At 42.9% G+C, this 11837-nt stretch overlaps 1 protein-coding gene across 11 annotated transcripts in view; it reads left to right on the top strand.

The window, feature by feature from the left end:
- The window catches only part of LOC110975024 (oxysterol-binding protein-related protein 8-like), a 58280-nt gene extending 46765 nt beyond the window's left edge, over nucleotides 1–11515 (top strand). For all 11 annotated transcript variants that reach the window (XM_087130339.1, XM_022227097.2, XM_087130338.1 and 8 more), the window contains 12 exons: nucleotides 284–444; nucleotides 903–1081; nucleotides 1512–1593; nucleotides 2022–2120; nucleotides 2887–3082; nucleotides 3393–3490; nucleotides 3657–3746; nucleotides 4011–4046; nucleotides 4389–4489; nucleotides 5030–5215; nucleotides 5596–5906; nucleotides 6760–11515. In XM_087130339.1, coding sequence (XP_086986465.1) covers nucleotides 284–444; nucleotides 903–1081; nucleotides 1512–1593; nucleotides 2022–2120; nucleotides 2887–3082; nucleotides 3393–3490; nucleotides 3657–3746; nucleotides 4011–4046; nucleotides 4389–4489; nucleotides 5030–5215; nucleotides 5596–5906; nucleotides 6760–7016 — 1796 coding nt within the window. In that variant the 3' untranslated portion in view covers nucleotides 7017–11515. The remainder of the gene's footprint in view (nucleotides 1–283; nucleotides 445–902; nucleotides 1082–1511; nucleotides 1594–2021; nucleotides 2121–2886; nucleotides 3083–3392; nucleotides 3491–3656; nucleotides 3747–4010; nucleotides 4047–4388; nucleotides 4490–5029; nucleotides 5216–5595; nucleotides 5907–6759) is intronic.
- Nucleotides 11516–11837: the final 322 nt, after the last annotated feature.

Raw genomic sequence — 11837 nt, 5'->3', positions numbered from 1 at the left:
ACAGTGTGCTTGATGCCAACTCTGTTGAGGCATCTCCTTGGATTTGTAAAGGTATCTGGTGTGCAATTCAAAATTGCTGACTTTGCCGATACGTCCCACAAATTCAACCACGAAAAGAGCCCTTCTGACAAAGCTCAAAGATGTCAAAACATGAAGGATCACAAAGTGCGATCATTTACACTTTCCTCAAATCAATTTGCTGTGAGAACCAAAGTTTTAGTCATCAGAACCGGCCTTGGAGAAGAGACTACTGTTTCTTACGTCATGTTTCTCTCCTGATCAGGCCTGGACGATGAGTCTCCGGACAACGAAAGTGACAAGGACCAGGAAAGCAAGAGCGAGTCAGACATGTCTGAACCCGAGGACATCACTTCAATCGACGGAACCATCCCGGCGCACAACGAGACTACGTACGTCGTCAACAAAGTTGAAGAACTTGGACAGGTGAGTTTAAAAAAATCAAAGAGAGGACTTCTATTGTGTTGGACTTTCCTGTACGCTGTTGGAATTTCTTCTGAAACTTTGGACCATACTTTGAGGACTTTGTGTCCCAACAATGTTTTTGGACCTCATAGTATCAGTCGCACAGCAGGTGTGTAGTCCCCAGTGCTCTTGTCAATTTCAGCACGAGTCCCTGGAAGTCCATCACAAGTCATTCATTCTCAAGCCTGGTCGCAAGCTATTGAAGTGAACTTTGAAAAAAGCATTTCTTTGTGATTGTTCACCCAGTTTTGTATGATTGGTCTCTTTAAAGAACTTGTGACCGGACTTGTTAAGAGACTTGTGACAGACTCAACTACAACGCCGCAGATGCCCACAACTACAGAACAAGATTTCGTGTTGTTTTTTTTTAATAATCCTTTTGACTTTTTGCATGTTTTGTCTGTGTTCCCTTCGTGCAGGAGTGTTCTCAAACAGAGACCTTAGAGGAGGAGAACAAAGGCCTGATCTGGTCGCTGGTCAAGCAGGTACGGCCGGGGATGGACCTGTCCAAGGTCGTCCTCCCAACCTTCATCCTGGAGCCCAGGTCCTTCCTGGACAAGCTGTCCGACTTCTATTACCACGCCGACCTCCTCTCTCAGTGAGTAGGACAAACTCAGAGTGCATTTCGTGAACGAGCAGAGCATACTCTAACGCGTTATTGATCTTGAGGATGGCCATTTTCAACTTTGCGAAAACTTGAGCCGTGAGCCCAAGCTTGAGGTGAAACAGATTTGATATATTTAGAGGATTTAGCCTGTGTCATAAATGATTGGCCTTGTGTCAGACGTCACTGAGGATTTCAGTGGTTGGGCCAGTGTCGTTCAGCTGCTTAACACAGAAGTTATTTTGCTTAACAGAAGTAGGTTAAGAAATGATGTAATGCATATGGTTTCTAATTTGTTTGTTTATTGTTGCTCAGCACCTGAATTGGATAAGCGATCATTTCTGCTCAGCAGATAGGCCCTAGCAGTTCCCAGACTCTCTGTCCATGTTAAGTACCCCGGGATGCGAAATCTGTTCTTTTCCAGAGCTATTCTGGAGGACGATCCTCTCTCTCGGATGAAGCAGACGGCCCGATGGTATCTCTCTGGCTTCTATAAGAAACCTAAGGTGGGTGGATGCAAAGAAACTTAAGACATGAGCGTACATATCTTGTGCATATTCTCAGTCTTCTTTGAATTTGACATATTTTTGAAATTACATAAAGAAAAGCACTGGAAGAGAGTCAAACTGGAAACAGTGATTATGGTAAACTGTTCGCTAAATTTGTGGTTGCTTGACATATTGGAAACGATTTTGTACCGAGTCAAGTAAGATAGACAAAAAGAAAGCGAAGTTCAATTAAAAAGACCACGTGCTTGAGGAATTGTTTCAGGCGGCATGTTTGATAAAGAAATCGCCACCGTTAGAAAGTTCGGTAACAGTGCACAAAGACTTGAGAGTGATTGGAGGACGATGGATGGGGTGGAGTCGTCAGCCGGGCAGCTTTGGGTTTTACAAGATATGGGTGGATCAGTGTTGATCTTTTATATCGTCAGGGTTTGAAGAAGCCTTACAACCCAATCATTGGGGAGATCTTCCGATGTCTCTGGACGCACCCCAAGACCAAGAGTCGAACCTTCTACATCGCCGAACAGGTAAAAACAACTCAGTCAATTGGATGCAGTACCATGCAGTAATCACGAGTTTGTAACCGTTGGTGAGCTGGAGAAAAAATGAACCACTTCCTGCCGGGGATTCCGGATCCGGACACGTATGCTTTATATGCGTGGCCGGGGTCTCCGAATTTGGACAAAGGCAACAGGGCCTTGTAACAAAAGACCGTACTTGGAACAAAAGACCAGGCTGCTGGGAATTACTGACATTTTTTTACTCTCAAAAAAAAAGTGGAGATAATCCAGCCTTGTTTTGAAACAGTATACCACGGTTTGGGGCATTTAGAGCGAGCGGATTACCACCGGGGACAAAAGTGCTTTACCACCGCAGCGATGAGCCACACAGCACCGCTGCATGCTAATCTGGCCCCTATTGAAAAGAGGTCAGCAGCACACTGAGCCAGGTTCGTGAACAAAAGAAAGTTACATAACACCGCACAATCTGGGCTCTTTTTACAAGGCTGCAGGCCTGGCTGAAATACTCAGGTGTCAATAGATTTTGTCTGTCAGGCTAGAGTGGACACCAGACAGTCCTTCACATGTTTGTAACTGCCCAGTAAATGAAGATAGGAATGTTTAAAGAATTTTGGAAAAAAAAAAAAAAAGATAAATATGCCAGCCCAGCATCATCAACATCGATAACTGCCCCGGCAGGAAGTGGTTAAGGTTACAGGAACTTTCCATCAAATTGACTTGTTAAACACAAATTGATAATCATCATTTTTTGGGTTATCAAAATTGTCCTTAGGTATCCCATCATCCCCCGGTGTCGGCCTTTTACATCACCAACCGCAAGGACGGGTTCTGCATCAGCGGCAGCATCCTTGCCAAGTCCAAGTTCTATGGCAACTCGGTGACGGCGGCCATGGACGGACTGGCCACCCTGTCCTTTCTGACCAGAGGGGAAGACTACCACATCACCATGCCCTACGCCAACTGCAAAGGTGAGGAGAAGCACCTACTCCAGAAAAAAAATACATAATGGTGTGACCTGGTGACGGCACATCCTGCTGTCCAGTGTCCACCACTTGCTTGGGTATCGTTCCCCAAGAAACTTGCTCCAAGAGCTGTATTATTTTGAGCCAAAAATGCTGACTTTTTATAACAAAATACCGCAATTAAAGTCCTTTACAAAGTCGGACAAATCCTGAGCCTGGGTGGTCATTTGTTCAAGATTTGTCCTACATTTTCTACCACATTGCTGATTTTTGAAACTCTAAGACAGTCCCGATTTTTTTTCATTTCTTTGAATAGGGATTCTGTATGGTACCCTGACCATGGAGTACGGGGGAAAGGTGGTCATTGAATGTGATAAGACTGGGTACAAGACTGAGTTCGAGTTCAAATTGAAGGTGAGTAAAGATTCTAGTTTTATTTTTGGAGTTTTTTAAAAGGCAGAAAATTCGACGAAAAAGGCATAATTCAGTCTACATTTATTTCTTTTTAAGGAAACTGGTTCTTCTCACCAACTTGTCTTGTCACTTATCTCTTCATGGATTGGTCAATTTTTCTATGCAGCCATTCCTCGGGGGCAGCGATTCATCCAATCAGGTTGTGGGTAAGATAAAGTTCGGGAAAGAGACCCTGGCAAGCCTGGAGGGCCATTGGGTGAGTATGACATCTCTGCTATCACAGAAACCAATTTTATTTCTCGTTCTGCTCAATTTGTGACCAAAATACCAACTTTCGTTTCCAGTTTGATGAATTTATTTTGCATATATAGAAGTAAAAGTAGCCTCAAGTTTAATTGACTTGCATTGTCTGGGAATAACTCTAGGATGTTTATTTCAGTAATGTAAAAATGGTGTGACGATTTGACTTGACTTCGTCAAGAAATCATATTAATTCATTGAATCTTTCCTTTTATTTCAGGATGATAAGGTTTACATTAAAGACAAAAGGACTGGGGTAAGTTCCTACGCCTTTTCTGGTCAAGAGGGTTAAATTCTTAAATGTATCCGCTCTGAGCGCTACAAGAGAGGGCTTTTTTTTTAGTACTCACTGCATAAGCGCGCGTTTGTAATGGAGATCAATGGCACATTTGAAGCTGAGTACGCGTAACGAATTTATTCCTTAATGTGTGGTCTTTGCATAAATGCAGAACTCGTGCAAGAGCCTGCTTGGAATTCTTAAAACCATCTGTCTTTCTTTTGCCGCTTGGGGGCGCACTGCAACTCGGTGCGGATTACCATTTAATTGCTTGTTGTGGCATAGAAATACACAGGCCTTTTTTTTTTCGTGTTGGTTCAGAACATGGAGCTGTTTTGGGTGGTGTCTCCGGATGTCAGAGCTGCACGGCTTCATCGTTCCACGGTGACCATGGAGGAGCAGGCCGAGAACGAGTCTGAGAGGTGAGTATCAAGCCCTGCCTGAGACACAGGGATATGTCCTGCGAATTCCCCAAATTTTCAGAGGTGTTTATAAATGTTCAGATATTGGAGGGATGAGGAATATTCACGGCGAAAAAAAAACGGGCAAGTAGTGTTAAATTTCAGTTTTTTTAGTGGACTACTTTTTGAGTACCAAGTTCACTGCTAAAAATTGAATTTAAGACTTCAGACACTCCCAGCTTGGTTTAAAAAAGGTACTAAAAATACCGGGTCAGGTACTATTCAAGTGCTTTTGTCATAACAACTTGATTTTCTGAAATGGTAATGATCCGAAGTTGTCAGTCTATATAGTAATCTTAACTTTGTGTATTTATGGTTGAGTTTCCATTGTTCCCTAGGCTTGTTTCCTGTCTCACCAGTTCAGCGTTTGGCAGTTAGCTTGGCACTTGAAAGCAACTTTACTACTACACTGTCCAGTCATTGAAGTAGATGATACGGTTTAAGGCAAGCAAGCTGTCAGTCCTTTCAGCCGAAGTTTGTTTGTGTCGCTGTCTCTTTCAGGCTGTGGTCGAGGGTGACGGAGGCTCTGGGCAAGAGCGAGATCCAGGAGGCCACCAACGAGAAGTTTGTCCTGGAGGATGAGCAGCGAAAGGGCCACAAGGAGAGGAAGATGAAGATGGTGGAGTGGGAGCCGCACTTGTTTGAGAGGGACGAGATCACCCGAGACTGGGTTTACAAACACATGGAGTGAGTGGCTGTCTGTCGCTGTCTGTGTGGGCATCCGTCACCCTGTCTGTCACTGTTTGTGTTGGAGGGGATGGTCGAGATCATTGAGTGGGAACCAGGTTGTTTATAGTTTCACAGGGAACACCTGAGATAAGTTCTGCAGACTCTTAATTAAGACTCTGCTTCTCCATTTGTGTGGGTGTCTGTCCCCATGTTTGTCACTTGTTGCACTTTGAGACAGCTTTGTGTTGCTGAGCAGAAGTTGGGTAAAGCCCAACCTTTTGTGTGGTGTCTATGATGTTCAGTAAACCATTGTTCTATTCAACTACACGCTGCGGTTGATTTTTCTAAGTGGAAGTTTATCCACCTGCTCCCTTTTGTTTTGTTTTTTTAACCACCAGCAACCGTCCCTGGGACCCTCTCAACGACATCGAACAGTTTGAACACAAAGGCATCATCCAGACGCGGACCCGCCACAAGACCTCCATCCTGCGCACCACCAGCATCATCAGCTTGCCCCACAAGAACGGGCCACACGAGCAGCGGCTCAAGCGCAATGCCTCCCTGCAGCACAAGAAGCGGCAGGCCGGCAGCCGGGTTGCCGCCAGTGCTGTGGCCGCGGGTCGGCCGCGTGGGGCCAGCGGCAGCGCAGACAGCGAGGGCTCCACACCGCCAGAGAAGGACTCGGAGGAAGAGCTGTCAGAGGCTGAACGTAAGGCTGGGTTCAAATTACTTATCTGCAACTTGAAATTACGCATGACTCTCTAGACCTTTGTCCTGGTGCTGCCATGTTTGTTTTGTTCCCTCAAGACCCATTGGCAATATTAAACGGGGAACGGACCATTTTTGATTCCAGCCTCAGTTGCTTCCGATGGTAGGAAAGCTAGATGACTACTCAGTGATAAAGGTCTATTGGAAGTGACTACGGTCATTGCCATAGACTCGTGTAATTTTAAGCCACGTCCAAGTGCTTCAGACACAGCTGAAACAGGATAAGGCCGTGACAAAATTAAATAGCTGTGGCTGAAGATTATGCATGGTTCTATGAGAAACACGGACAGCCTCTAGTTGGTTACTTCCATATATGTGTGTGTATCTTTCTAGCCGCAGCCAGATACTTTTGACTGAGACTTTGACTGCTGGAAAAGGAACAAAATTTTAAACAAAGAAATTTTTACTCATTTACAAAACATTTGCAAAATTTTTCCCAGGTAGTGCTGAGGTTGGAAGTAGTTTGTGAATTTAAAAACCGCAACCAAAATTTCCTGGTATCAGTCAGATTTGTGATGCTGGTTGATTTAAGTTGGAAGATTTGGACCAGAGCGGCTGCTGTCCATTGTCAGAGCTTCTGATTCAAATTTCAGCAGTGTGGTTAGACAAAAACAATTTCGAATTTTGTTCTGTGGCCAAAGCAACAAGCTCTTGATGCAGAATAGAGGAATTGTGGCCGCTTTCATTTGTCTTTGCCATAGCATTATTTGGAAAAAAAAAAACCAAAAGAAATTTGATGCTAGAATTGCAATTTCAGTTAAATTCGAGGCTTCACTCAATTTTTTCTCTGGCAGTCACTGCTGAAAAAGTGGAAGCGGCCAGTACTAGCCTGCAAGGCACCGTCATCATGGAGCAGGCCATCCAGCCCATGGTCGAGGGACAGAGGCGAATCGAGGAGCAACTCAAGGCGATCAACAGCCGGCTGGCAGTCATGATCCGGCAGACCCGGCGCGAGGAGGAAGAGAGCGCCCCCATCAGTCGGGAGCTGATCATCATCGCAGCAGTACTCCTCGTCGGGCAACTTATCATCGCCTTCCTCTTCCGGTCGTGACCCCTTGACCTGTGACCTGGGCTTTTGACCTGGACACAGGAAGTGAGATTGACCTCTGATGCTGGAGGTTACCATGTCCTTCAACACAGGATGTGGCTGCGGGTGACCTTTAGTATGGAAAGTGATGCTGACCTGTGACTAAATGAGTGACATTTGACATGTTGGATGACCTTTGACACACAAAGAGTGAGTGCGTAACCTGAACACAAATCATGAGATTGATTGTTTCACACAGGAAGATAAAACATGACCATTTGCTTGTGTGATAGAAAGTATTGAAGTATAGTTTACAAGTAGTGAATGCTTATGAGTGCAATGGTAAGAACACATTCATGGGGTGATAAATGGAATGTTCCATTTCACAAAGCAAAGCTGAGTGAAATGGAACATTCCATCGGTCAACTACCTGTTACCCCCTAAACCACTCCAGTGGAATCGGTTGTAATGTATTGTGCTAATGGGCTAAAGATAAGTAGTTTATAGACAGGAAATCAACAGAATTTGAAAGGTTGACACAAAAATGGAAAAACAATGTCTCCACAGTATTAGTTGTAAACGACGGACACTATTGTGTCATCGGAGCTACCATGCAGAGAAATTTACGAAGAGAAACTTTACTCAGCAGAAATCAACCAGTAACCAACTACGATCACTTTGCAGTTCATGGAAGTTTGGCTGGTAGCCTTGTTTGTGCTTAGCACGTTTCAGTGCTCAGCAGCTGTGGTTGGCACATTGGTTTTCCGGAATGTTCTTCGTCAGTTTACGAAGTTAATCACAAAGTTGGCCGAGTGGTCACAGGACAACCTTACGTCACAAGTGGCTGGCAGCCATTAGTGCAAAGGACTGAAATTGTAACAGATTTTCTTCTGTTCATAGGTTTCCAAGAGGCTGTTTTGCGCAAGTCAGTACAATCAGACTTACCAGTGAGGCTTGACGAGATTCATCCCAGGAGATGGTTCTCATTTTGTTGATATGACCTGTGGGCCAGCTTGTAAAATTTTGCGAGTTGTTTCCTGTCGTGGTCACATTTCGAGTTGTTTTTTCCTATTGTACGGTACGTGTAACTGATAAATTTGAAACAGGTGTATGTGTAAAACGAAGCATTCTTGAGACCTGGATTACAATTGATGTATCGATGCTGCTCTTGTTCAGATTTTGTTTCGTTCTGTTGTTTTTCCGACAAGGAATAAAGCGTAGGACATTCTGTACCTGGATATCTTTGTAAAGACCAATGCCTTAATGAACTCTGCCTTGTGACCCATAACCTCCGACCCGGTGACCCCTTAAGTGTTGTACATAATGAAGTTCATGGGGTCAGAGTGTATTTTACTGATGGTTGTTGCAGCTGGTAAATTGCCCTCATTAACGTGATATTCGCGAGTTGGGAAAAGTACTCTGGAATTTGTACATTTTAATTTATTACTACCACAGTCTTTTTGCGTGGTGACGTGGAGTTCTTCAAATCAGACCAATTTTTATGACACATTTTTTTTTCAAAAGATGATTCCTGTGACCTTCAACCTTTGACCCCGACCTGTTCCCACCACCTGTGTAATTGTGTGGATGTATTGTCACAGCGATGTACTCCTTGAATTCAGTTGAGTGGCACTTGTAGTTATGTTCATGTCAGACGTGTCATCGTGAAGTGGCCACTTTTTTGCCTTTAGCTGGTACCCATCACTGAATTACATGCATGAGTACCAGTGTGTTAGGATTTGAAGCATTCTGTGTTCGTCACAGAGACCCAGATCCAAGTTCAGTTCAGTTTATGGTCTTGACCAAACTTCAGAGATATCAGTCTTGTGAGGTCCTTTTTGAGCCTCAGTCGGATTCCCTTGCTGGACAAGTATTTTTACAGTGACCGCTCTCCCCTTCCCTTTATCTAAACTTCACTCAAGCCTCACTCTTGAGTTTGAGAGCTACAATTGTGGTCCTGTTTCGGAGCCTCATGGAGCCATAATGTGAACCTCACAGATTGACATGTTATGCCTCCGAGGACTTTGTTCCGAGCCTCATCCACAGGTTCTACCATTCTGAGCTCGGCATAGCCCCCCTCTGTGCCCTATTCGTTTCCTCTATAGATCTTCACTGTTTGAATTTGAAAGCAATGTTGTCCTTAAACTCGGAGTTTTGCGAGTTGAAAATTAAAGTGGTTACTTTTAATAAATGTTTGCCTTTTGTACATCTCTACAAAGTGTTACATGGTTTGTCTTAATTTGTCGATATGTAAGTAAAAAAAATAAATGTACTATAATAAGATAATTTATCTGTGAATTAATATGTTCACAAATACTACAGACGAACAAAAACAGTAACATTATTTTATTGTGCTTAAAATGTAAATTGTACATTATCTGACAAAAACAGTTAATGTGATCGGTGGAAAATGAAGAGTTTGAGGGGCCAGTTAATTATTATGTTTTGTTTGTCTTCCAAGTCATCGAAGGTATTTCAGTGAACGAGAAACCGTATTTTAAACACGTCGACCCATTAAAATGAAAATTGATCCACTTGGCAAGTGATTTGCATTTTTACAAAAATGTGTAGTAGGGCTTTTCTTTATGCACCAAAGAGGGCATGATGGGTAGACATCGTGTTAGCAAGATACCATATTTTTTATTTCTCCAAAATATGAAAATTAATTTCTTTGTATTCATGTGAGCTTCCTTTCAGACTCACATGCTGTGCACTGTTTAAAGTAAAGTCAGATGGAGCATTGCCAAGATAAATTGTAGTGAAATCCCCAAACCAGGTGTGACCTAACCACAAATAAGGTCACAGGTGTCGATAAACTGTAGTGGTCCTAAATCCTTCAATTTTAATATAATTACTTAGGTTCATACTTAAGCTTGTTGTAGTTTACTTCCTTACCAAAGGATTAAATGGAATGTGTTTGTTACACCCCATCTTGAAAAGCTAATGATTTTTTAAACACGATCCGTTGTAAACATTCCTACAAGTAGGTTACGTTCTGCATTTTGTAACTTTCAACTGCTCCGACACGTGTCGAATAGCTCGTTATATTAAGATGCAATTTTCGTTAAGCCTCAGTTTTCTTCTCGAACTTTTTCACTCCTTTATTTACATGATTATTAATTAAGCATTGGAAATCCCATAGTGATTTCTTTCGTTGTCCATGGGCCATTGATGTAGCTTTTCAGTCTGATAATTTTAGGATCACGGGGCTTTTGACTTTGCAATTTTATATTTTGTCTAATTTCGAAAGAATTTCGGAGGTGAAATTTTCGTATTTTTTCCACAAAATAAATTTGTTTCTGAGTATTTGTACGTAGATTTGATCCGAGAAAAATGGTAGGTGAGACCACGGTTCATTTCCGACGAGTCAATACAATTCCGAGCCGTTTTTTTTTTATTGCAGTGTCTAACTTCATTTTATGATTCGGACAAACCTTCGGTTTCTTTGCTTGAATGGAATGCAGGAGTCTTTGTTAAAAGAGTTTCATTTTATTGGTGGGTGTGCGTGAGTATATCCAGCAAGAAATGAGACCAAGAGGTACCCCCAACATGTCCAATCACTGTATACACTCTAGACTATTGTTACCTAACACGCCCCACCTACATGTCTGAAAAGAATTCCTCAGATTCCTGTGAAACAATAACTAACACAAAGGGGAGGGGGTTCTCTGCGTCTCATATCTTGCTTAAAATGGTCTGTGTTCTTGTCAAATCTTTTGTGCTCAACAGTTGCCCTCTCGTTACCGATCTTTTCTACCCATTCGAGGTCAGTTTTTTGTATGTGTTTTCGTTCTTTGCCGTTCTTGTCCAATTCTTTGTTCCTTTGACGTTCTGCTGTTGTCCTGGCTTTACTGTTGCTCTGCGAATTTCTTTACCCTTGGTAGCGGTTCTCGGTTCTTTCTGTTCTTTTAACTTCACTTTCTCGGGTATCGTCCAATTGGGTTTTCTTTGGTTCGCGGTACCCTCAATGGGTTTATATACTGCATTCCTCTTCCGATTTTCACCGCTGGTCTGGTCTTCCCGATCGTGTCCTACATATGCAGCAAGGTATGAGACGGAGAGAGCCCCCCCCCTGCTTTGTGTTGGTCATTGTCTGGCAGGAATCTGGGGAATTCCTTTCAGACATCTTGGGGGGATGTGTTAAGTAACAATAGTCTGGAATGTGTATAGGGATTGGACATGTTGGGGGGGGTACCCCTCGGTCTCATTTCTTGCTGGGTATACTGTCCTGTCGTGCTGACTCCTGTTTCACGCTATTCCCAACCCTGCCATTTATGAAAATTATTTATATGTGATTTAATTGAATTCTTATGAATGAGAATGCGGAATATAATTGCTGTTTTAGGTGATACATTAATCGAAAGTCGCTCTTTTGCGTCATTTTTTAGAAAGTACATTTCAAGTTAAATGTTCACTCTACATATGGGTAAATGCAGTTACTCATTCCAAGCTGTGGTTGATAATCCATGTGAAAGTTGAGATAGTGGCGTAGACGTCAAATAAACCTATTTGTTGAAACAATATTTTCACAAGAATGTGATTTGAAGTGTGTAGGCCTCCATGTGCGTTGCATCTGTTTTTGTTGGCAGGAATGCACGCATTCTTCGTCTTGGATATTGACAAAAATATATAAAATGAGTGCTCTTAATTTATCTGAAGAGCACTGATATTTTGTCACTATCCTGATCACCGTGCTACGCAGCCCTTTCATAATTTCTTCGTCTTTGATGCGCGTCCAGCGAGGCGTGGCGAGTGTTTGCATGGAAACTGCGTGACAAGTTTTGTGATTGGCTGGAAGTTAGTAGTGGACTGAAATGTGTGACGTCACTCGACCTGCACCGCGTC

This window comes from Acanthaster planci, linkage group LG20 (genome assembly GCF_054643075.1).
Source record: "Acanthaster planci isolate LZ-2023a linkage group LG20, COTS_SCS, whole genome shotgun sequence".
In the NCBI taxonomy this organism is placed as follows: domain Eukaryota; kingdom Metazoa; phylum Echinodermata; class Asteroidea; order Valvatida; family Acanthasteridae; genus Acanthaster; species Acanthaster planci.
The sequence above is the reverse complement of the archived record's forward strand: the minus strand, read 5'-3'. Positions and strand labels throughout refer to the sequence as shown.